Genomic DNA, 25,380 nt, shown 5'->3' on the forward strand with positions numbered 1-25,380 from the left:
TTTGGTCCTCATTCTCCAAAGCCCGACCCACAAGAAGGAAACGTGAGCTCAATTTCTTGTTCATGTTTTATTATTCAATATGTCACTTTTCCATAACATAATATTTATTAGATATTCACAAAAAAATGTACATCTATAATAGAGAAATAAGTTTATCTTTGCCTGTTTATTGCAAAATAACAATTTGAATGCTCTCCAAAATAACTTATTTTTTTAACAGCACTAATAACCATGTCCTGCCAGCCTGTGAGTTGTATAACATGTACAGGTGATCATTGTCTGCTTCATTAGGAGCTGTTTAACATGTACAGCTGATTACTGCTCTGCCTCATAGAGAGCTGTATAACATGTACAGGTTATTACTGTCTCTGCCTCATAGCTCAGCTCCTCTCCTCGACCACAGTACATTCGTGTGGATAGAAAACTACAGTAAACAAAAATGGTAGCCAAACTTCAGTAATGTCGAATAAGCCATTTAGGTTATGGCCAGATGATGGATTAGCATGTTTTCATTAAATAAAAAGTTTGTCCAAAGAACCCTTAACATGAAGCCTGACCACCCACCTCCACCAAACCTCCCTGTTACAAATTAAACCCTGCTGAACGATGGCGTAATGATAGTGCACATGGATCCCTGCCGTTTAAGCTGCAGAACTATTTAACCGTACACATGTTAACAGAATCGGAACTACACACCCACACAAAAAGAAAAGATATCCAATTTCCAACCCCTCAATTGACATCTGAAGGCACACATCTCAAGAAGATGCCTCATCTGGCCAGTTCCAGCATGCCGACTGGAGCGCTGTGCTGGCGCCTACAGTACAGCGGGAGGCTAGCATGCGATACTAGGAGTGGACCAGCAGGCTTCCTGCACTAATCTGCGGCCTCACTTAATTTCCTGATCATTTCTAGATAGTCTATGAGGGAGTTTGAACCTAAATTGATTTGATGTTTGACTTCACCCGGATTCGATTTTATGCTAATTAATTTATACATATATATATATCTAAAAAAATTATACTTGTTTCAACTTTAATCATTGACCGCATGAGTTAACATCTAAGTAGTGCATCCGAGATAGCAGTGCAAAGCCATGTTCTATCTTTGAAGGTTGTATATGCATAGAGAAACATGGATGATCCAACGTGGCTCTCTCCCTCCACTGTATCCCATAGACTCGCCCGCCCTTAATATTCAGCATGCGTAACGTCCGATAAGCAACAACAGGGTGGTCTCGGGGGCGTAGTCCCCAACCCGAGAACAGTGGACCAGTCAGGTCCCCAAGACCACTCTGTTGTGGACCAGTCAGGTCCCCAAGACCACTCTGTTGTGGACCGATCTGGTCCGGTGTCTTAACGTCTCCACTCAAAACCTCAGGTAAAGTCTTAGCGAGAAGTCAAGGACACAAGGAGCCATATTTGGTGGAGCGTGCTCTTGAGGAAACGTGCCCAGAGCCTTCTCTCTGCAGGTCACCCTTTAGTTATTAGTTATTAATAATAATAATATTAATAATAATAATAATAATAATAGCCTAGCACGCTAGACGCTGCTACGTCCCTGTGTGGGTCAGAGCCAGTGTTTGCAACAAGCGGTTCGTAGGACAGTACAAAATAATATCTGAAGAACAAAAGGTTTTGTGGAGGAAATAAGAAAATAAAATATATATATCCTTTCATTGCTTACTGGAACATAGTGTTAGCAGATCCCCCCCACCATACAGATAAAGCAAAGATGCGTCTCCGTGGCAACAGCTGTGGCACCCCTGTATTGAACCAGCCTTCGTTCCACCAGTATTTGACTTATTTTTCCCCCTCTCTGGTGGTTCACTTGTGCCCTTGTTTTTTTTTTTGTTTTTTTTGCATAGATCCGTAGTTAAATGTTGGAGGCAGAGCTCATGCAGGGGAAAGAGAGGCTACGAAGGAGAGGCTTAATAGGAGCGGCCGGTCAGGGAGGCTAGATAAGAGAGGCTAGGTGGGAGAGGCTAGGTAGGGGAGGGTAGGTAGAGGAGGCTAGGTAGGAGAGGGGGGGTAGAGGAGGATAGGTAGGAGGGGCTAGGTGACTCAGATGATGTATATGTTTGCCATGTTCTGCACGTCGTCCTTTGTGAAGTCGTCGCTCTGCACGGAGGACAGGTGCTCAAACAGCTGCGTCACGCGCCGCCGCTCGGCCGTCTCCAGCAACATCAGCACCACCTGCACGTAGGAGGACGAGAGAGAGAGTGGGGGAGACATGGAGGACGAGAGAGAGTGGGGGAGACATGGAGGACGAGAGAGAGAGAGTGGGGGAGACATGGAGGACGAGAGAGAGAGAGGGGGGGGAGACATGGAGGACGAGAGAGAGAGAGGGGGGAGACATGGAGGACGAGAGAGAGAGGGGGGGAGACATGGAGGACGAGAGAGAGAGGGGGGGAGACATGGAGGACGAGAGAGAGAGAGAGGGGGGGAGACATGGAGGACGAGAGAGAGAGAGAGTGGGGGAGACATGGAGGACGAGAGAGAGAGGGGGGAGACATGGAGGACGAGAGAGAGAGAGGGAGGGAGACATGGAGGACGAGAGAGAGAGAGAGGGGAGGAGACATGGAGGACGAGAGTGAGGGGGGGTGAGACACGGAGGAGTAGAGGGAGCCAAGTGGATGGAGGGGGAGAGAGAGAGGGAAAGGGGGAGAGAGAGATGGAGGGGGAGAGAGAGAGGGGGAGAGTGACGGAGGGGGGAGAGAGAGAGACACAGGGGTAGACAGGAGTTGGTCAGAGGAGAAGGGCGGTGCTTTTGAATACATTAAACAACCAAACATTCTCAATGCAGGTATGGCAGCCATGATAATGCAGTCAGGTCAAACTGGACTGCCACAAAGACGGTAGTGACTACTCCAACTGGGTCGTCTGGATTCCAGTCAACTGCCTGCATGTCTATGTAAACTACATTGACATGTAAATGTGAAAGTAGACGACCCAGGGGAATGCGGCCAAACAGCAACTACCCAGGGCTAGAATGGAGGGGAGAACAAGAGTCTTTTAACACTCTTGGGGCACTTAATGCAGGATTCTGCTTTGCCAGTTGTCTTGCCTGCTTTATGCGAGCCAGATTGGGATCATTGCACATCAGGGCTGGTTCTAGTGACAATGAACAGTAGGGGGTATGTAGCCACTGCTGATTATGCGGCTAGATCCTTCCTCCTAGTGTTGAGGTGTCGTGGGTGACTGGGTGTCGTATTAATGATCTGCTAGTGAGAAAGTGACTCTACGAGACACTGCTGAATGCAGCATCCTCACCAGGGCTTACGGTTTGGAGACAATGTGGTGGACATAGAACATCAAAAAACGTAACCCTATCGTGAAAGCATACTGAATGTCCGTGTTCAAAACAAACAATGGGACAAATGGGACATTGTGTGTGTAAATCCGAAGGCCTGTGTGGTATTACATTGTAGGGAGATGCTTTGACCAAACATCTTAAACAGATACAGGTTAATAACAGGAGCGGTGTGATAGCATTGACATTTGCAAAAGCCTGACGTCGCCAGACCAATTTGCAAATGTGTACGGGAACCTAGATACCTTTGGACGCAAATGGATAGACCTTCAACAAATCAGAACAACAAAATGTGATACATCAGCGGCAGCCATCTTGGTTGTTTATGAAAATGCCTCAACGGGGCTCCTCTGTACTGTCATCAAATCAAACCCGGCCCCATGGTAGATAAACGGTTGTGACTTGTCCGACCAGGGGGTGGTCTGCAGGAAATCAGTCTGTCTGTACGTGAAGGGGGTCAGCCTGTCTGCCAGAGCAAATAAAACGTGACCATTCCAAATTCTTCTAAGGTGAAGGATGCAGCTCTGGATCAGTGACTGTGACGCATTAACACAATAAAAGCGCGTGGCGCCTCACCGTGAAGCGCTCGGCGGTGTGCAGGCTCTGCAGGAGCCGGTACACCCGGCCGGGGTCCCTGGCCAGCAAGTGTTCGTCCAGGGCCTCCAACACGAAGGCCATCACGTGCCCGTCCAGCTGGTTGCTAAGCAACCGGGGCAGCCGCTCCGGGTCGACCGAGGACAGCAGGTCGGCGCAGGCGGCCGCGTCGCCACGGGAACGAGCCGCGTTCAGGGACTGTCCGAACTCGTAGGCGTCGGCCGGCTGCATGTTGATGGCCCCGCCCTCCTGGGGCCGTGGGGCGGAGTCCGCCACGCTCCTGTCCTGGTCCCCGTCCACCTGGGGGGCACAGGGGGTCAGGGGTTACTGTCTGGGGGGATATGTTAGGACGGCCAAGGAAATGATCTCTCTTATCTGCCTTTTAACCCCGAGTTATGTTACAGCAATTCTATCATGGTTTATTAGATTTTCATCGCTGTTGTTTATTTATCGTTTTATTGATATATTTTTGGTCCCATCGGTGTTGTTTTAATTTTTCATTGTGTAGCACTTTGGGCTGCATGATTGTATAAAAGCTTTTACATAAATGAAGTCGAGTTGGGTTGTTTTCGGTTTAATGATCACCATGGGAACTGGTAGGCAGAAGCTGGACGGGTTATGTTCCACCTATGTGAGCCGTGGGTAAATGCGTCTGTGCGGTGTAGACAACATGAGCTCTTAGATTAGGGCTTACATTGAGTCAATGAGGGTATTTAGTAAGATGATCCATTCTTCGGTCTATCGCTTGGATACAGAGCGTCTACGGGACCTAATCTTTCTTTTATGAATAGAGCCGTTGCTTGCATGTACTTGGCGTGAGTCTTGTTTACTTTAGCCGACTGTGATATTTAGAATCTTCTCTCGACATTTGCAGAACAATGCATAGACCACAAAGCACGAAAACTGCCCCTATTAGCACCTACTTAGTCCTAGAAGGAAAAGGGAAATCGGGCAATGGAATTAGGTTATTAATTTCTCTGGGCTTTACCCATTTGAATACTAATATATTTTTGGTTGAGCTGTTTAGGAATCTATTTTAAGGATATAGTTATCGGACTTTGGACAAAACAATTGTCTGTATGTGTGCATGTGTGTGTGTGGCGTGGCATTGTGTGGTGTGTGTATGTGTGCGTGTCTATGGGTTTGTGTGTGCGTGTATGGGCGTGTCTGTGTCTGTGTGCGTGTCCATGCTTGTGTGAGTGTGTGTACCTCTGTGATGGGAACCTTCTTCCTGGGGGAGGCGCCGCTGGCCAGGCTCTGGCGGAGCAACGCCGTCACTTCCTCCAGCTCCTTCTCAGCTTCCTGTACGCCTGGGTCCTGCTGGAGCACTTCCTGCAGGTCCGAGCTGCTCGCCAGGTAGTCCTGGTCGTGGGCCCAGACGGAGTCATACGTGTTTAAAGAGGTTGTTATGTTATCTGTTCTCAGGGGTAGGGCTGGGAGAACCAGAGGAACAGCCGGGGGAGGCGTGCATCCTTATGGTGCGTTCCAGATGCCTCGTAAACCACCCGGACAAGTTGCAAAGTGGGAGATCTCTCAGCTTTCTTGCAGCATTTCCCAGAGGCACGCCCCCTTCTGGTTAGTCCCAATCGGGGTCGAGTGTCAGTGAGATTGACCGTACGGCTCGACAAACAAACATGGCTGCGCCCATAGTGAGATGTTTTTCTTTGTATTTTGTTTTATTTTGGTCATTTTAATGTTGAATTTTAAATGCTCTTAGGGATGGGCACGAGTAGTAAATTCCAAACTCGAGTGATCGAAGGAATTCCTCGAGGATCAATCGAGTACTCGTTAAATCGAATCTATTTTTAGAATGCAACGCATCTGCCGCAGGAATAGGCCTGATGATGAACGGCAATATTACCAACCAAACATGTAATGCTTATTCTCCATCAAAACAGTCAGAGTTATCAGAGTATTCATTATATATTTTTGCAAACGTTCAAAACACATTTTCCTTACAAAAATAAATATGCGTCTCACAATTTAAATCACGTCGAACCAAGGCCTGTAACAGTTTAAAAAAAACAAAAACGAAACAAGTAGCCGCCTAACCATTGGAAATAATTTAAAGCTGCAAATAAAACGGCAGCAAATGGACTATGGAAATACTCAGCGTTGTGATCTTCACTACACGCCCGGGATTACAGCTGCGTCTTGCGGCGGTGAAAATAGCAGACACACTTTCACTTTCACCGTTGCTGCGGGTCTGCTTTCCCGAACTCACCGTTGTGTTTCAGGAGCATATGTTGCCGCATAGTACTTTCTGGTAGCTCGATTTCGCTTGGCATATTTTACATTTCACCTTATGATCTCCTATTTCTTTAAAGTATTTCAATTCTTCGCTGCGCTTTGCTTTAACCGCCATCTCTTAACTTATTGAATTCTGGCGTGCCTGCACACGGCACGGAACGCGCCATAGAAATGGATGCATTTAATTTACTTTGTGCCCACGGCATGCGTTAGTGGCGCCAACAGAAAATTGATACATTTGCTACATTTGCAGAAAACTTTGTTTGTGTGTATATGCAAACTCGAGTTTGCCTGTCCACCAACCGAGTTCATTTGTAACGAGGAGTACTCGAGTAATCGATTCCTCACGCCCATCCCTAGCTCTTACACACTTTATTACATTGCTGCTTTAATCCGGTCATCAATATATGCATTGCACGGTCTTACTGTGCATGCAATACAACGTTAAGTTGTGATGTTTGGGTTCGAGCTGGTTTGCTAAAGAGGCTTGTGTAGCTAACAACAACAATGACTAGCCAATGATGCCATGATGCCCATAAAGACAAACGGGAACGCTATACGTGCTACAAACCTGGAAATTATGTCACAAGAGCAACTGGTGCGGTTGGTGCACGACTCACGAGGCATCTCGAACACACCACTACAACACACAGCCGCCACCTTCTCTGAGCTGGGAGGAGGAGGCGGGGTAATAGGTGGTCAAAACAGATGTGGTGGAATGGGACTCGCTGCAGTGGAGCTGCAGTAGCTTAACAGCGCGCTATAAAGTGCGGACGAAGGAAGCGCCTAGAATGGGGCGGATTCAACACATCCTTACAGGGAATGACAACGCTGAAATACACCCCGCCTGCATTCACATTCCTCGTCGCGCTATATCTGCAATCGCTCTGAAATATCTTATGAAGGATATATGAAAATATGAAGGATCATATTTTCACAAACTAACATGTGACCTGATACATGGCAGGCTTTGCATGAGCAAGGAAAGAATAGTAAAGGCCTCTTTATCCCCTTGGGGTGAATAAAGAGACACATGGATCTTCCTTCTCTAGCTATTTCATTTGAAGTGCACGCCATATTCTAATGCTTGACTTCATCCCGTGCCAGATCTGCTTTGACGAGAATGTATTGAATGTGTGTGTGTGTGTGTGTGTGTGTTCGGTGTGTGTGCGTGTGTGTGTGTGTGTGTGTTGTTGTCTTGTCTGTTCAGGGCTGCTCACCTTTAGGCCCTTGTTGGCCAGAGCTCGTCTGTAGAAGGCTTTCTTATTGGTCGGCTCCAGGCCGAGTGCAGCGTCACAGTCCTGCTTGGCTTCAGCAAACTTTTCCACCTTCAGGTAGCACAGTGCCCTGGACACAAACACACACAAACGTCACTAATGTATTCCATTCACATAATGCGTTTACATACAGCTAAAGGTCCAACGGTAGGCTCAGCTGTGCACTTCTTTTTCACAATGTAATCTAAAAAATGAACACGCTTTTATCATTGAGATGACACGTAAGGTGAACCATTCGTAAAGGCTGCCTTATCGACTTGTATGATATATTCAGCTAGTGTCTATGTCTGTTGGCTCACAAGGATTACCGGTCGGATGGGAGCTGACTTTGCATGGTGCAAAGTCAGTTTAGTTATGAACGCGAGCTCTTTCAGACGCTCTGTACAACCTCCACATCGACAGCACAGAAACACATCCACACACACACATACGTACATGCACACACAAGCATGTAGGCAATCTCACACACACACACACACACACACATGCACAGACACACCCACATACAAAGACACACATGCACAGACACACCCACACAAACACGCACGCACATGCACACACACACACAGGAAAAAACAACACACATACAATAGGGGGAGAATGAATCACGTCGGCGTTGCAGTGTTTTCCTTTCCCTGCCAAGCGGTGAACAATCAGAGCGCTCACATGAAGAGAAGCGGGAACACAGGGAGCTGACAATGCGGGTGGTCAGAAGCAGTAGATGGACGACAGACATGACAGAAAGAGACTTATCTCTGTGCGTATGGGCAGGTGGGAGTAGAGGGGGATTAGAGGGGGACGCAGACCGGCAGCTGTTTCCTGGACTGCAGCCACCGGGTTACACCATGCCAACAATGCTCACTAATTTGACCCCGGCAGCGTTCGCGTCATGGGTGGAATCTGAAAGCCCTGGGCGGCTGATGACTCACGGAGTCCCTACAATGACTCTTATGTTCCTCTCTACATGTATCCTACGATCTTTTTTTTTTTATTTGTGTACATGCGTTGCACATGATCCGTGCTCAACTCATTGATTAATGACCCCTGATTGTAATGCATCCCAACTATAATTAGAGGAGTCTCTGTATGTATGTATGTATGATGAATGTTGGATGAATATTCTGGACAACTGTTCTTCGATCGACTTCCCACTTTGTATGGTGTATTGCGTAGGACCCAAGGAAGTGCAGTGTCAGGGTGAGGTTGTTTGGAAGAGCGGTTCTCGAGGAAAGCGGCAAGCAGCCATACTGGAGGCAAGGCAATCGGGCAATGTGAGTTTGAGAGAGTGTGTCTGTGTGTGTGTGTGTGTGTGTGTGGGTGACCGAGAGAGCGTTTGAGTCTGTGTGTGTGTGTGTGTGTGTGTGTGTGTGTGTGTGTGTGTGTGTGTGTGTGTGTACGTATATATGTACGTATGTATGCGTGTGTACATCATGCGTGAAGGAACACTGACCGGTTAGTGTAGACGGTACATTCCTCAGGCTTCAGTTTAAGGCATTCTGTGTATTTCCCCAGCGCGTCCTGGAACTGGCCCTTCTTTACGAACTCATTCCCCTCCTGCTTCAGAGCCGTGAAGCGCAGCTCCGACCGCCTCGCTGTAACGACACGCAGGACACAGAGTTACACAGTGGAGATGCCTCTTCATTCCAATTCATCAGCGTCGCTTTTACACATGCCATGTTTTAACATCTTAGAGGCTGCAGTTATAGTACCATGTGCGTAGAGGGAATAATAAGCTACGACACGGTAAACGAGCGTTCACATTGACAATGGGGAGAGCTCTGGAATCTATCTGCCTGCTGCTGCTCTGCTGCAGTGCTGAGTGAGGCACCCTGGGGTGAACATTAGGCCCGAGGGAGCTTGCAGCTAAAGGTCCAGCCAGCCATCATTCAGGCTGAGGAGTGATGCCTGCTGATCGATTCTTGCTGGATCTGCATTTTCCCGGGTAGAGCGGACGCTCAGCAGCCCTCCTTCTCCTCCTCCTTCAACCCCCCCCACCCCACACACACACCCCACCCGGTAGTTCTTCTAATAGTCCAGGCTTTAAAAATAGCAGCTGCACTGCAGCAGTGAGACAGACCTGAGGCTGCAGGAGGAGGAGGAGGAAGAGGAAGAAGAGGAAGAGGAGGAGGACGAGGAGGAAGGTGAAGATGAGGAGGACGAGGAGGACGAGGAGGAGGAAGGGGAAGAGGAGGAGGATGAGGAGGATGGGAAGATGACGAGGAGGAGCAAGAGGATGAGGAAGGGGAAGATGAGGCGGAGCAGCAAGAGGATGAGGAAAGGGAGGTACAGGAGGAGGAAGAGGAGGAGGAGGTGGAGGAAGGAGAAGGTGATGGTTAAGGTCTGCACCTTTAAGCATTAGGACTTTTACACCTCCTGCTCCTCCTCCTCTTCCTCCTCCTCAGAGTGTTTGTGTGTGTGTGCGTGTGCGTATGCGTGTGCGTGTGTGTGTGTGTGTGTGTGTGTGTGTGTGTGTGTGTGTGTGTGTGTGTGTGTGTGTGTGTGTGTGTGTGTGTGTGTGTGTGTGTGTGTGTGTGTGTTTGTGTGTGTGGGAGTGCCTTGCCGAAATTTGTGCCGCAGTGGCAATGAATAAGCCCTGAAGGTTATTTCTTCGGTTTGGGGCGGTGATTTGTGCCTTACGAGGCGAGGCGGGATCCGGCCTATCCCTGCTGTTCTGTGTTCTAAGGACACACACACTGCTTTTGTGATAGATCAGACACGCATGGGCCGCAGGGAGAACATGCTGGTGGTGGTCAGAGAGACGCAGGTTGCCTTCCTGTTGCTCTTCCTCACTATGGAGGGCAAGCGCTTTCACACAGCAACACCCTCTGCATACACACGCATGTGTATGTGCTTGTGTAAGTAGCAATAAACTGACTGCGCTACCATTTATTGAAGTCGATCTCAGGGCAGAGAGAGAGAGAGAGAGAGAGAGAGAGAGAGAGAGAGAGAGAGAGAGAGAGAGAGAGAGAGAGAGAGAGAGAGAGAGAGAGAGAGAGAGAGAGAGAGAGAGATGGTCTTGAAGTCTCCAGAGTGGAGTCATTAACTTGCCAAGAAAACATGTCTCTATGCAGTCAGTGAAAATACCTGACCTCAGTCCCCTGTGGAAACGATGAAGTTTGAACTGCACTGACCAACTTATCAACATAAGGCACGCTCCCGTCCTGGCTGGCAGATACTTAAACTTTGGCCAATGCCAGCCTCCCATCGGACAGGAAGAGCTTTCACCTGAACCCTAGGAGGCAGAAGAAAGTTGTAGTTGTAGCGTGTGTGAAGTTAGCAATTAGAAAGGAAACATGGACTGCAGAGGGGTGGGAAAGAGATTGTCGGCAAGACAGACACCAAGACAATGGTAGACGCAGTTGGAAAAAGAGACAGTGAGTGAGAGGCGCAGAGTGAGAGAGCGAGAGAGAGAGGGAGAGACAGAGAGAGAGAGAGAGAGAGAGAGAGAGAGAGAGAGAGAGAGAGAGAGAGAGAGAGAGAGAGAGAGAGAGAGAGAGAGAGAGAGAGAGAGAGGGAGAGAGAGAGAGAGAGAGAGAGAGAGAGCGAGAGAAAGAGAGAGAGAGAGAGAGAGAGAGAGAGAGCGAGAGAAAGAGAGAGAGAGAGAGAGAGAGAGAGAGAGAGAGAGAGAGAGAGAGAGGTTGGCGGATAGCAACACATGATATGCAGGTATACGCCGCATACCTGCATAGTTTCGTATACCCACTATAAATTAAAAAGGATACCTAACAATATAGTATTGTTCATTTCAGCAAATTGTTTAAGGTCGAGAGATGGGACAGCAAACCAAATCCAAACCCAGACCAAACGTTGACCCACCTGCAGAGGGGAATAGGCCAGTGTCTAATGAGTTGTGTAGTGAGTGTGTGCCGGTTGAGTGAGGTACAGAGAGCGAGAAGCAGTGAGGGGGACAGATGCCAGTGGAGTAGGGATGGGACAGAATATTTGATTATTTGTTCCCGAGGGTCAAAATCGTTTTTTAACATTTGGACCGTTAACATTTTTTCCCATCCAAATATAACGTTTTTCACAAGCCATAACTTTGTTTCCCTGGTAACGCCTGAGGGTTTGACTAATACCTGGAACAATCATTACCTTCCCGTAAGGTTCTTATGCAACGGAAACGTTGTTCACTCCTCCAGTAAATAGGACGGACCTTAGCTACGACTTGGCAACGGGAGGTATCTAGTCCGCTCAGCTATGAGCCAGAGAGCTAACGTTATGCATTCTACATATTATAATTCGAAATTCTTCCCAGCCTTTATACATCAGATACTCTAGGGTCTAGAGCATATAACCGCGTTGTCTGATTGCAGTTTAATTAATTGTTCACAATTTACCAGCTCTCGTTTTGAAGACAGAATCAACACGCCATTCGTTTCAATGGGATTCGCGACGGTCTATACTTTCAACACAAAGTGTACATATTTATAATTTGAAATTCGTCTCAGCCTTTATATCACAGATACTTTAGGGTCTATAGCATAGAACCGCGTTTTCTGATAACAGTTTCATGCATTTTTCAGAACAGACAATTTGACTGGAAATACTTAGCAGGTAGTTGTTCTTTTGCGTTTAAGATATGAAGTGATTTCTTGCCGATGATCCATGGCTGCCTTTGTGAATGTCTGCCCACATCGAATAATCGATCCATACCGCCCACTGATTATTCGACCGTGAAAGATTTGAGTTTTTCACATCTCTACAGCAGAGCCGAAGAAAAGGTGAGCAGTGAGGTTGTCATTCTGACAGCGTATGTATCAGATACAGGTCCATACTATATCAGGGGTTAATCTAAACCGGGAAAGAGGGGCGCTGCGCCTCCTTGTTTCAACCCAGCGCCTCCTTGTCGAAAATTTTAAATTACTTAAAATCTCCCGGAATGGAGAGCGAGCGAGCAAGAACGCGCACAGGAGACAGACGTGCTCCTAACCGCGTTCGCATCTGTGTAGCGAGCGCGCAGCACAACAGAGAGGGATCTAGAAACTGCGCATGATGCAGTGTGCACGTGAGCCTCAGGCGCCTCCTGATTGGCCTGGATCGGTAAGTCAACCAATCAGTTTACAGTGTAGGCGGGCTTTTATCTCTTCTCCCGAACCAAATTTATCAGTTCAGTGAATCTGAGAGTGTCTGAGAAGAAAGAAAATATAGCGTTTGGTGACTTAGTTTACAGTGTTTTTAAAATGTCGTGCCGCGGGGTGAAGAAAAGCAAGGATTGTCTTGCAAATTTTCAAAAGCTCCGCACCGCGGAAGGGGGGGGAACTCCCCCCCCCCGTCAACAATCGCTCCATCCCCCCCCCCCCCCCATCAACAATCCTCTGCCTAGGGCCCCCACACTCCCTAGAATCGCCCCTGCCCTCGCCATTGATGTTTTCCCCCTTGTGAATTTTTTATAGAAAAACCCCTGCTATATGGACATGTAGCATTCAGCCGAAGGGCAACTCTTAAAGAAGATCTTGGTCAAAAGAAATGTGGGGCTTCGGCTACTGGTGTAGAACCAAGGCTACTGGTGTAGGGTCAAGCCTACTGGTGTAGAACCTAGCCTACTGGTGTAATAACTAGGCTACTTGTGTAGAATCTAGGCTACTGGATAGGAGCCTCGGCTAATGGTGTGGGGCCTAGCCTACTGGTATGGGGCATAGCATACTGGTATGGGGCATAGCCTACTGGTTTGAGGCCTAGCCTACTGGTGTGGGGCATAGCCTACTGGTGTGGGGCCTAGCCTACTGGTGTGGGGCATAGCCTTCTGGTGTGGGGCCTAGCCTACTGGTGTGGGGCCTAGCCTACTGGTGTGAGGCCTAGCCTACTGGTTTGGGTCCTAGCCTACTGGTGTAAGGCCTAGCCTACTGGTGTGGGGCCTAGCCTACTGGTATGGGGCATAGCATACTGGTATGGGGCATAGCCTACTGGTGTGAGGCCTAGCCTACCTAGCCTACTGGTGTGGGGCCTAGCCTACTGGTATGGGGCATAGCATACTGGTATGGGGCATAGCCTACTGGTGTGAGGCCTAGCCTACTGGTGTGGGGCCTAGCCTACTGGTGTGGGGCCTAGCCTACTGGTGTGGGGGCTAGCCTACTGGTGTGAGGCCTAGCCTACTGGTGTGGGGCCTAGCCTACTGGTGTAAGGCCTAGCCTACATGTGTGAGGCCTAGCCTACTGGTGTGGGGACTAGCCTACTGGTGTGGGGCCTAGCCTACTGGTGTGAGGCCTAGCCTACATGTGTGAGGCCTAGCCTGCTGGTCTGGGGCCTAGCCTTCTGGTGTGGGGCCTAGCCTGCTGGTGTGTCCTAGCCTACTGGTGTGGGGCCTAGCCTACTGGTGTGGGGCATAGCCTACTGGTGTGGGGCCTAGCCTACTGGTGTGGGGCCTAGCCTTCTGGTGTGGGGCCTAGCCTACTGGTGTGGGGCCTAGCCTACTGGTGTGAGGCCTAGCCTACTGGTGTTGGGCCTAGCCTACTGGTGTGGGGCCTAGCCTACTGGTGTGGGGCCTAGCCTACTGGTCATAGTACTTGTTGGGATAAGATGTCCGACAACAAACAGTCGTGGGACACATGCACCTTTCAAAGTCCATCATTGCAGACCCTTAACCTGCAGAAGCAGTCAGAGTCACTGGGGGGGGGGGGGGGGGTCATGATCACACACTTCAATAACCTAGTCATCCACTGTACCTGTGTCCTGGGCAGCCTTCTCAGCGCGGGCCTGCAGGACCTCCGGGGTGGGGGTCTCCTCCCTGCGGTGCTGCTGGGCCGCCATGGGAACCAGGGGGATGTCAGGGAGCTTCTCCCTCCACTCGGGCCCGTCCTGCTCTATCAGGAGCCTGGTGATCCTGGGACAGGAGGGAAGGGTCAGCTAGCACGCTCTCATTTGATTCACACAAATAAGATGTGCAACTGTTTGTATTAAAATAAGGAAATGACGGTCTAGCAGTCACAGCAACAATTACTTTCATAAAATAAATACACTGTTAATCCATATCCATATTCCATATTGTTAGGGATTAACTCATACACACATCGTTACAACAGACCAGCTTATTCATGTATTCACTCACTCACTTGCATCAATCAGAGGCATAGAAGCACAAGGACAGAGGATACAGATCACGCATACTAAGAAACATGAATAAATCATGATAATGAGTATAGTATTGCGATGGGGACCTATTAATAGCACTGTATCGATTCTCTGAACATCAACATCGAAGGCTATTTAACTCAGAGTTAATAATGCTGTAGCATATTAGAAGTTAAACGCAGCCTCCTCCGTGGTATTCCAGCATTGATGGACTGAAGTTATAATTAATCTGACCATTTTTCATTTGCATCACATCTAAATATATCTGTAGTCATACTATTGCCGTGTATAATACATTACATGGAATGGAATGGTGTGACGCTCTATTTTGATCATATATTGAAAATAATGCATTCAAACATATACATATATCAATATTTATACAACGGGGGACCTAAATCCTGTGATCTGATTGGTTCCCAACTGTTGTATAATGAGCGTATACATAACTGCTATGACGCCTGATCATTTTGTGAAAGTTTGCATATCACTCCGCGCCTGAAAGTAGAAACAGTTACAAAGTAAAACATGTTGGATGATGGAGAGGGTGTAAATGTTGTTACTCCGGGAGTGAGCAAGGCGATGTAGAGACTAACGAAAGCTTAGGCACACGGCGAGTGAACTGCTCCATAGGATAAATTGCCGGCGAACCGCTCTAGCCGAGCCTTCTCTCGGAGGGACGCTAAAGTGTGCGACCGTCCTTCAATTTTGAAGGCAGCCAGGAGGGACTACTTTTTTGTATTCTTTAATAAAACGGCTACTTTGACTTTCTTGGTTTCTTTTTAAATGTAGTGTGTCTATGACTTTCGTTTCGCCATAACAGTAACCGTTGTATAAAAGCAATAGATCACTTCAGTCAGTAGCATGTGCTCATTATACCACTGTGAAGGGGTCGCCGGCCCTCCGCTGCGCGTCGGGGCCGGACAACGCCCCTTAACAGTGGTATAATGAGCACATACCACAGCCTGTCGTGATCTATTGCTTAAATATATTTATTGATATATTATTGATATATTTATTGCACCTTTATTTTAGTACTAAGTGTTGATCAATGTGTGGGGTCTCTTTGTTTAAGTGCGTGTGTTTAAAAGCCTAGTGTAGGACCTTTACATGTATGGAAATACGGTATGTGAAATGGAATATATTAGTGATGTGCATGTGTTTGCGTGTGTGTGTGTATGTGTGTGTATGTGTGTGTGTGTGTGTGTGTGTGTGTGTGTGTGTGTGTGTGTGTATGACTCTCCTCTGGACGCTGAGGGGACGAGATTTACAGGTGAGGCTCCTCGTTACGTAAAACTCAGCCTGGTGGCCATAAATACCCGGTGACGAGGGTGGCTTGTCATCACGGTCTAAATCTGCTCCAACCACTAATTAGATAAAATGTGGGCGGGGTGGTGGCTCAGATACAGTTGAGTGAACTAAAGTCCCCTCATTCATTTAATAACCCTCTCTCTGAAGCCCATGGGACATGTCTCTCTCCCCTTCTATTCCTCTCTTTCACTCCCTTCCTCTCTCTCTCTCTCACTCTCTCCTTCTCTCTCTCTCTCTCTCTCTTCTTCTCCCACTCTCTCTCTCGCTCTCTCTTCCCCTCTCACCCACTTCTCTCTATCTCTCTCTCTCTCTCTCTCTCTCTCTCTCTCTCTCTCTCTCTCTCTCTCTCTCTCTCTCTCTCTCTCTCTCTCTCTCTCTCTCTCTCTCTCTCTCTCTATGTTGATGTGGAACTTCAGTGCATATGGTAATGTGCGGTAACCTTTACTGGAATAGAACAACACCTGTAGAAGACAAGTGGCTGATATACTAGGTGGTGTGTGGACCGCCGGCTGCTTCCTCTTCAGCCACATTAGTTGGGTTGGGTGGCGATGGATGATCTCTCTAATTTTACAACCACTCTTGACTCATACATTAGCCTGGAAATTAGCCATATTATTTTATAGAATACATGACACTCATTTATTCCCATTTTTCAGAGTAGCAAGACCAAAGTGGAAAGTGACACAATAGAGAGAGAGCGATAGATAGATAGAAAGAGGGACTGTCATACAGACAGAAACAAGATAGTCAGCCAGCCATCCAGGTACATAGACAGCCGGACAGACACACTGAGCCAGCTGGCCAGACAGCCAGCCAGAAAGACACACAGCCAGACAGATGCACAGACACACAAATCCAGCCAGACAGACACAAAGACTGACTGAAACACACACAGACAGCCAACCAGAAAGACAAACAGGCAGACAACTCCTACCTGTTAACGCTGGAGTGCGCTGCCTGCACGCTGTTGTCCACCTGCAGGACGGTCTTGTAGTCGGCGTAGGCCGGCCTGTAGCGCTCCATGGAGTCGTAGGCCGTGGCCCGCCGCAGGAGGGGCTTGAGGGAAAAGGGCTGCAGCTCCAGGGCTCTGTAGGGTGGGATTAGACCGACATTCAGATGGGGGACAGGTTGGAGTCAGGCCCTCAACCCCCAACCCACCCTGTCGCAAAGGTTACAGTACGGCCAGTAAAGATGACACTGGTGGGAGAGTGTGTGTGTGTATGTGTGTGTGTGTGTGTGTGTGTGTGTGTGTGTGTGTGTGTGTGTGTGTGTGTGTGTGTGTGTGTGTACAAAGTCCCCATTGATAAAACAAAAAGCCTGACATCATCCCACACATTTTTTAGATTCATACATCCAGTTAACATTTAGATTGTGTTCTCTCTAAAAACTAAAAAATCTTTGAAAACAGGAGTTGAAGTCAGTGCAAGATTCTATGCGTCAAATACACATGCTTTCATTATCATAGCATTGTGAGGTTGTTTGCCTTGCTTTAGGATGAAACCTTCTTCACAATGAAAAGGCAACCAACTGAGATGATGCATGCTAAATTGGGCCCATGTTGGGGAAGTTGCTGTTAGCTGTACATTCTCACTTGCTGCAGTCCTGTATGCATTCTTGACTGTTAGCTGTTCACTCTCACTTGCTGCAGTCCTGTCTGCATTCTTGACTGTTAGCTGTACACTCTTTTACCGGCTGTAGTCCTGTATGCATTCTTGACTGTTAGCTGTAGCGCCTTACTTGCTGCAGTCCTGTATGCATTCTTGACTGTTGCCATCCTTCAGGTAGCAGGCTGCCCGGTTGGAGTACAATATACAAAGATCCTCTGGACTGTCGATTCCTGTCAACAGCCACAACAACAACAAGAACAAAACAGAAGCGTTACCACCCACAAGGAACATGCTGGAGTTTTACTCTAGATAGATGTGTGACGTCATCTTCAATGACCGAGGGCTGCTGTCTGACAAGCCCTGCATGTTTAAACAAGTTGCTTCATTGTGATTCACTTGCTAAGTATTGTGTGTGGGTGTATGTGTGTCGGTGTGTCTGTGTGTGTTTGTGCGAGAGTGTGTGTGTGTGTTTATCCCCCACATTTGTCCTTTGGTCTAGTTTAATGCATTTGAGATTTGTTCAAATGAGCAGCCTTCTCCTTGGACCTTGGAGTCCTTTAAAGCTTCCTTGCTATTGAATTGCACATGCGTTATCATCACATTCCCCATTACGTCCCCAGAAAAGGCCATATCTGGCGTCTAACTTCCTTCTGCAGCAGATGTAGAGATAGCTCATACCTGGTGACTTGAGTAAAACAGGATTAGAGGATTAGACCTGAGATTGAAGTACTTGAGTATTAAATCTTTCTTTGATATTAACCGTAACCCATCTGCCAATATACCTTTACTGATATGCTGTCAACAGAGAGGAGAAGAACTATGTGTTCAGATAAACTGTGTTGTTACGTAACATAACGTTACATAATTTCAGAGGGACGTCTGCTCAGAGAAAGTCTGGTTTAAAGGTGGGAAATGACGATTCTTCATTGGCCAAGAGGTGATCATTACAAGGACATGCCCAACAACTTCTGAAGTCATTCATTCAATTTGAGTTTCTCCTCCTGAACGTCTATGTACAACTTGTTAATACATGTTTTTTTGATACCAAACTCAGGCGTTGGTCGGCAGAAGATGTTGAGACATTTACTCTCATTTAAAGTACAGCTGAAACAGGGCTTGCTACCAGCTAGACAAGTGTGGTCTTTGTTTGTGCGGTGATGGACTTCCTCTACGCAGTCACTTTAGCGGCACACTTTATCACATCAAATCAGATTATGGGTGATGCCACAGGGATCCAGTGACGGTAATGCGTCCATTTCTCTGCCCCTGCCCACACACACACACACACACACACACACACACACACACACACACACACACACACACACACACACACACACACACACACACACACACACACACACACAAGCACAAGCACACACAGTGAGTGTGTCAGAGTCAGCCTGTGTGAACAGTGTCTTGTCATGTGGGGTCCACGTGGGGTGGTGGCGGTGCAGACAGCCCAACAGGATTCCCAACTGCGACTAAATCAGCTTAGACCAGATCCATACGATTACACTGATCCACGGGCCGAATGTAGTCTTACTATGCAGGGCTGAATTGGGGTCGGATGCTAATGTCTACAATGGCAGGATGTGTACAAATGCAAAGCGTTTTTGAAGGCCATTGGTAAAACAATGGCGATTTGAATCTCACGTTTTTAAATTCCCTATTCAAGCTTTTCTTTCCAGAGCAGCAGTGACTTATGATGATGAGGCGTAATGGATGTGACAGGGTCCGCTGAGAAGCCCGCTACATAATGGACTGGAATGAAGTGAGAGGGGAGGGACGAGCGAGCACTAGAACTAGAGAGAGGAGTGAGGGTAGGAGATGGGATTTGTATGGGATATATCACTCTCTCTATCCCTCGCTCTCGTTCTCTCACAGCATCGTTCATTCACTCGCTCACTCTCACTCTGTCCCTCTCTGCAGGATTTACAGCTGTGGTACCTTGCAGATTCAATTTCACAGTGAGTGGTTTCCAGAGTCATGTGACCCAGGCAGACCCGGGCCGAGGGGCTTAGAGCTGGGTCGGACAGACACACAGCTCGTCTGTCTGTACACACACACAGACGCAGACACACAGACACACGCAACCTAACTCAAACACACACACACACACATAACCTCACACACACACACACGCACACACAAACAAACACACGTCCCCACTGACTCGCGACCTAACACAAACACTTACGCAATCACACTCACACACAAACACACCTACATATAAACACAAACACACACACAACCACACGTGCGCTACAGTACAGGGACACAGCTGTGACGCATCCCCCTGTGCATCTAGCTACATTTCAGTACATTCACACCAAGATACATATCACTGATTTGCGCCTGGCTCATCCTTTTACTCATTTGCGTTAGCATCACAGCAAACTCGACACCTTATTCTGGGAAAACATGTGATCCCAGTTCTATAGTTATTTGCACTGTTATTGTGTTATGGCAATCACAAAATAACTGCAAGGTCATGACCTTTGATGAACAAATGCATTGGCTAAAAGAGGGAATATGCTCCAGGTTGTTTGTGGTCAAATAAACTAATGTAAAGCTGTGGTCATCATGAAAGACCTACACAGCACTGGCGGCATGTGACATCACACTAGTGGACTACCTATAGTAGAGGGGCACTGAGGTTGTTGTCATATTCCAGTGACGCTGAGGCTTACAGTAATGAGGAAGTGGATATTCTTAGCAACCATCTATCAGATGACATTGCTCAATACAACTCAACCGGCATCCAGACCAACACCATACCAACGCACCGACAAAACGCCGGCCGTGGCTCACCTGATTCCGTGAAGCCGGCGATGGCTTGCGAGTACTTCCCCAGTGCGTCTGAAAACTGTCCGTTCTTAAACAGCAGGTTGCCCTCGTTCTTCAGCCGGGCCAGAGGGGGGGGCAAGGCACCGCAGGGGGCGTCCAGGTCCACCCCCGCGGGCCTCCCTCCCTTGGCGGCGCCGGGCTCTGAGGCGGTGGAGCCTCTCTTCCCTGTGCCGTTGGCAGCCTTGCCGGGCCCCGGCGATTCGTGCGCGGCTGCTTTGTGTTTGTCCCAGCTGCCGCCGCGGCCTCTGCGGTGGTGTCCGTGGGAGCCGTTGCTGGCGTCGCTGTGCGGCGAGGCCCCGTCCCCCCGGCCGCCACCGTACGGCTTCTTCTGAGCGTTGCCCATGTCTCCCCTCTCGACGGGAGAAACAACGCTGTCCACCCCTCCCACAGGCTGCCTGGGATCAACCGGACGAGCTGGAAAGCAGAGCGGGGAGGGAGAGAGGGAGGGACGGCAGCGGGGAGGGGGAGGCAGGGCGAGAGACACAGAGAGAGAGAGAGAAAGAAAGAGAGAGAGACAGACAGAGAGAGAGAGAGAGAGAGAGGGGGAGGGTTAGTGAAGGGTAGACACACCCACAGGATGCAGTCTGTGCTTACATCACAGTGGGGGGAGGGTTGGACCACACACACACACACACACACACACACACACACACACACACACACACACACACACACACACACACACACACAGGCACGCACACACACAAACACACACACACAAACACACACACCCACACCAGAGAGCGGCTTGGAAGGAGGAGTTCCAGGAAGCACAGCCATGTGAAAGAACTGAGTGGGGGATGGTTGAGGAACACACTACTCACTCACACACACAGAAACTCAGAGACGTAACACGAAACGTCATGTGACTTCCATTTCACAAGGGGGGTTTCCTCTCTTGGCAATATGGGAAATACTGGCGGGACTCGCCGGCATAAAAATGTATTCTTCGCTAACTGAATTTAATGTCAGAGTAACACACACATACGTCACACATACGTTTCCTCTGCTGGAGAACAAGCCACCATCTTAGATTTTTAGGAAGCTACATGCTGGTGTGTCAGTTAAATTCACTATATGATTAGTAGATACAGAGTGATATCAGGGCTTGTAGGTACATGCGTGTTGGCTTGAGAATTCAGGAAGGCTTCACGCCCTATGTGTCTGTTGCGCTTTAAGGTGTCAAACACATGAATGCACTTACACAAACACAAACTAGTTTTACGATTAGGAACACATTAGCCTAGCCTTCGGTTGGCGGTCTGGTAAGGCAGTGCTGAATTGCTGCAATACAACACACAATAGTACTGTTTTTGGAGGAGATAATTATTTGTTGAGTTTGTATTTTGCTTTGGTAAAATGTTTTTGGTGAAAAGAAATGTGCAGGAAATTCTTCGAAATAAGTTAGAATAAGCTATATTACTGGGATATCTTATCTTTATATGACATTATACCACAGGATTGTTAAAAGCGATTCTGCGATCAATAATGTTTCAACGTTCCAAAAAACTATAAAAACGTATAGATGGTTTATTACGCAGTGGAATAAATCACTCCGGGGTGTCTCGTTATTGAAAAATAATTTCCTTTGCAGGTGGTAAGTGCATTATTTGTACAATAATTTGTCATAACGAGACTCTGTCGTGGTTTATTTCTTACTCATTGGATTTTATAAGGATGGCAGACATATGAGTAATTGTGTGGGTAATTGTGTGTGTGTGTTTATGTATCTTAAAAGAGGATGGATCAGAAAAAAAAAAGGCTTGTCTCCACCTGATGTCCAACAGTTTAGCAAGAGGCCAATTTGGTGAAGAGGTAATGGCAAGGCGGGGCTGGTGAACCTTTAAGTTATTAAGAGTTAGGAGTCGAGGTTAGAGGTAGGAGTGGTTACGTGGTTAGGAGTAGATGGCCTCAGCCGGTCTCTCTGTTACACTGAGCCATCAGTACTTCAGGTATCAACAACAAGGTTTGGCTTCAATAGGAAATCAATAACACTATGGATGCTATGTTTAGTCAGGGTGGAATAGGGGTGTCGATAAGAATTCCCTCAACATCACAGGTGTGTTGAAAGCAGACATTAAAAAGACGCACCATGCTCCTCTGCCTCCTCCTCGTCTTCCTCTATGTCTTGGATGAGGATTTTCCTGCCTTTAATTGGCAGTTCCGGCTGGCCCTCCCTTATCTTCTTGTCCACTTCAGTCAGATGTTTCTAAACAAAAGAAGGGAATTAAAAGAAAGAAAAAATTAAGTCAACAAGGGTAAGATTACAAAAGAATGTAAAAAAAAAGCAGGAAAGCAGAGCACCAAACTGATTACAACAAAGCTGCCAACTTCAACAGAAAAAACACATACAGTTGGACACAATACATGGATTCTCTTACAAAGCAATTCAACCAGTCCCACCGACAATATTAGTGAGCCTCTATGGTCTTAAGTGAACTTACAGCAGCAGCGGTGTTGTGGGGCTCTACACGTAGCACAGCCCTCAGGTCTTCTGCCGCCAGGGGCAAGCTGCCCTGGTGCTGGAACACTGTAGCCCGGCGCAGCAATGCTGGGGACCAGACACACGGCCCATCAAACCTTAGAAAATAGCTTCCTATGCTTCAGATTTCAACTAGCTTGAACCTCAAAATGACCAGGCAATATACTTTAATCAATGCTAATCGATAAGGATTTTGATGATGTTATCAATAAAATCACATCCTATAACTTATTCTGCAAATATAAAATGCTAGCCAACCTGTTTGTTTACATGCCAGGATGCCATGTTTCGCCACCATGTTTCTGCAGTAGCCCAGAACTGAAGAACTGCTCTAGAGAATAAGCTATCTTATCTTATCTTATCTTGGGATAACAACCTTACTTGAAAGCTATAACCTATAGTTGTTGTACAGACTTAATATATCCAGTTGGTTCTATCTGCAACCTCACCGCTAAATGCCCCTAAATCCTACACACTTCACCTCTAACATCTCTCTGCAATGCAGGAATGGAATGACAATATGACAACATCTCCATATGAGAACCGGTAACATCACTGTGTTGCCTTGCTGTAAACACTAATATTAGGTCAGCCTTATCATGGGCATCTTTTAAAAGCACCTTTCAGGTTGATGGGCTCCAGCTCCAGGACTCTCTGGCAGTCTTGTAGGGCCCGGTGCCAGCGCTGGAGTTTGATCTCTGCCTGGGCTCTGTTGTTGAACACAGCCACCGTGGGGACAATAGAGAGGCTCCTACATATCATGGACAATGTTTAAATATAAGTAAATGAATGCTCCGTAACAGTTCCGTGTGGTAAATGGCCCAACAAACACGGAATTTGACCATTGTACCTTAACATGTTATACTTTATGCAAATGTTATACTATAAACTGCAGTGGGACTAGACCTAAACTCTGTCTTTCCTATTTTTTTTAATGGAAAATAAGAAAGAGAGAGAAAGTATAAATATGAGGTACTATGCAAATCGCAATTGACCACTCCCTGTGGGAATGGAAGCACATCAAATAAGAAGCCTCTGACCTGGTGTAGTACGCAACAGCCTCCTCATAGCCTTTGGCCCTGAATGCCTCGTTGCCTTTGTCTTTCTCACGGCTTGCCATGAGGAGCTTCTCCTTCTCAGTCAGGGCTAGAAGGTGGTTTAATAGGGGTCACGAATTAAACACACACAGAGACACATAAGTGATGCCAAAAATGTGGCTGTTGATCAAATAATTCGTAGGAAGAGACTCTGTAAGGGGAGTTTTACTTGTGACGTCCACTCTGGTTCTGATTTTGACGTGGCCAGAATTGATGACAGGAGCTGGATCCTTTTTGGACTCACTTCCGTCAATCATTTCACATTCTTTGTCAACATCATACCTTGGAGAAATGGAAGCACGTTTAGGTATACAGAATGGACAACTGACACACTAATAATATCATCTATTTACCAGATCTATTAAGCCACAGTGATCTTACTGTGACACGTGGTGCCTCTTTGAACACAACAAGTCTCCTGTTGGATTAGATACCGTACTGAATCCTCTCTTTTTTTAAACACACCCTTCCTGAAGAAACCGATATAACTCACTTATCCCAATCTTTGTAGTCGAGAGGAAGAGCTCGTTTTGGGGGCTTATTCTTTGCCTTGCTTGCTGGATTCTGAGAAGAAATCAGAGTATATTTATGAATCTGTATTTGTTCAGAGACCGACAAGAAGAAACAATGTGCAGAGATTGTTCTAGCATCTCACCTGGCCGAGGGGAACAGAAATGTTAGTGCCTCGTACGGGCGGTACATTTTCATTTCCTATACCGTGAAATATAGACGGTTGTAGCATCAACGCCTCCAAGTCTTTCGATTCTTCCTGCCATCGCTGTGAAGAAGACACACTTAATGAAAGGCACTATTGGAGGGACATCAGGCTGAGGAAGATCATGTATGATCCGGTCTTCTTCAGTCCTTCAGTACCTGTAGATCTTCACGGATTTGGCTCCATTCCTCTGTGGGGAGGCTGGCGGCCGTGGCTACAGGTTGCTCCTTTCTCAGGGCTCGACTTGTGGGGTCCAGGCTCTTCACGCGATCCTCACAGAACTGGTTCAGATGGGGGTACACTCCCTCTTCTCCAGACCTTGAAGGAATATGGCACAAGATGATTCCTGCTTATTACTTTCAAAGCTTGCCATCATTCCATTTTCCATGTATATACATTTTTCTTTTTGCACATATATTATATTTGCATTCGTTTTTAGACGCAGAGAGACTAAACTAGTGCTTGTGACATATAATCATCAAAAGTGGGTGCTTACCTTAGCACTCTCAAGATCTTCTCCAAATGCTTGACGTTCTTGCATTTTTCAATGTACCCATAATCTAAATGTTCCACAGGAACTTTTCCATCATGGTCGAGAGTGGCTGAGAATGTGTTGTCTCGGTTCAAAAGGGAAGAAACTTCGCTCACACTCATAGTGAACGGAAATTAAAGCACAGGTCCGTGTTTGTATGAATGTTATTCACCGCCGTTTGCTGGAATGGATAAATTAAATAGATAGTAATCGTACTAATCCATCCAAACAACTAAAAGTTAAAAAAAAAAACACGGAACTGCTTTCTTAAAATTGTAAGTTTCC

The 25,380-nt window shown here is 47.3% G+C and overlaps 1 protein-coding gene across 1 annotated transcript; it reads right to left on the reverse strand.

The window, feature by feature from the left end:
- Positions 1–48: 48 nt before the first annotated feature.
- On the reverse strand, positions 49–25,374 carry LOC115553608 (sperm-associated antigen 1). The gene is made up of 18 exons (XM_030370010.1): positions 25,060–25,374; positions 24,722–24,881; positions 24,504–24,626; positions 24,342–24,412; positions 24,018–24,130; positions 23,792–23,897; positions 23,372–23,502; positions 22,714–22,820; positions 22,361–22,478; positions 20,234–20,683; positions 17,550–17,649; positions 16,747–16,899; positions 14,096–14,253; positions 8,884–9,025; positions 7,377–7,503; positions 5,116–5,268; positions 3,889–4,206; positions 49–2,195 (listed from the first exon to the last, which is right to left on the reverse strand). Exons 1-18 carry the CDS (start codon positions 25,215–25,217, stop codon positions 2,064–2,066), a joined length of 2,820 nt encoding a protein of 939 aa, XP_030225870.1. The 5' UTR covers positions 25,218–25,374; the 3' UTR covers positions 49–2,063.
- Positions 25,375–25,380: the final 6 nt, after the last annotated feature.

Source organism: Gadus morhua, chromosome 11, assembly GCF_902167405.1.
Source record: "Gadus morhua chromosome 11, gadMor3.0, whole genome shotgun sequence".
Taxonomy (NCBI): domain Eukaryota; kingdom Metazoa; phylum Chordata; class Actinopteri; order Gadiformes; family Gadidae; genus Gadus; species Gadus morhua.

Bases quoted from the DNA above. Each gene is read 5' to 3' on its own strand.
- LOC115553608 (XM_030370010.1), bottom strand. From the start codon at position 25,217: ATGAGTGTGAGCGAAGTTTCTTCCCTTTTGAACCGAGACAACACATTC. The intron at 22,821-23,371 runs GTGCTTTTAAAA...TCTGGTCCCCAG, and splicing joins GGAGCCCATCAACCTGAAAG to CATTGCTGCGCCGGGCTACA. The intron at 14,254-16,746 runs GTAGGAGTTGTC...CTCCTGTCCCAG, and splicing joins GCGCACTCCAGCGTTAACAG to GATCACCAGGCTCCTGATAG.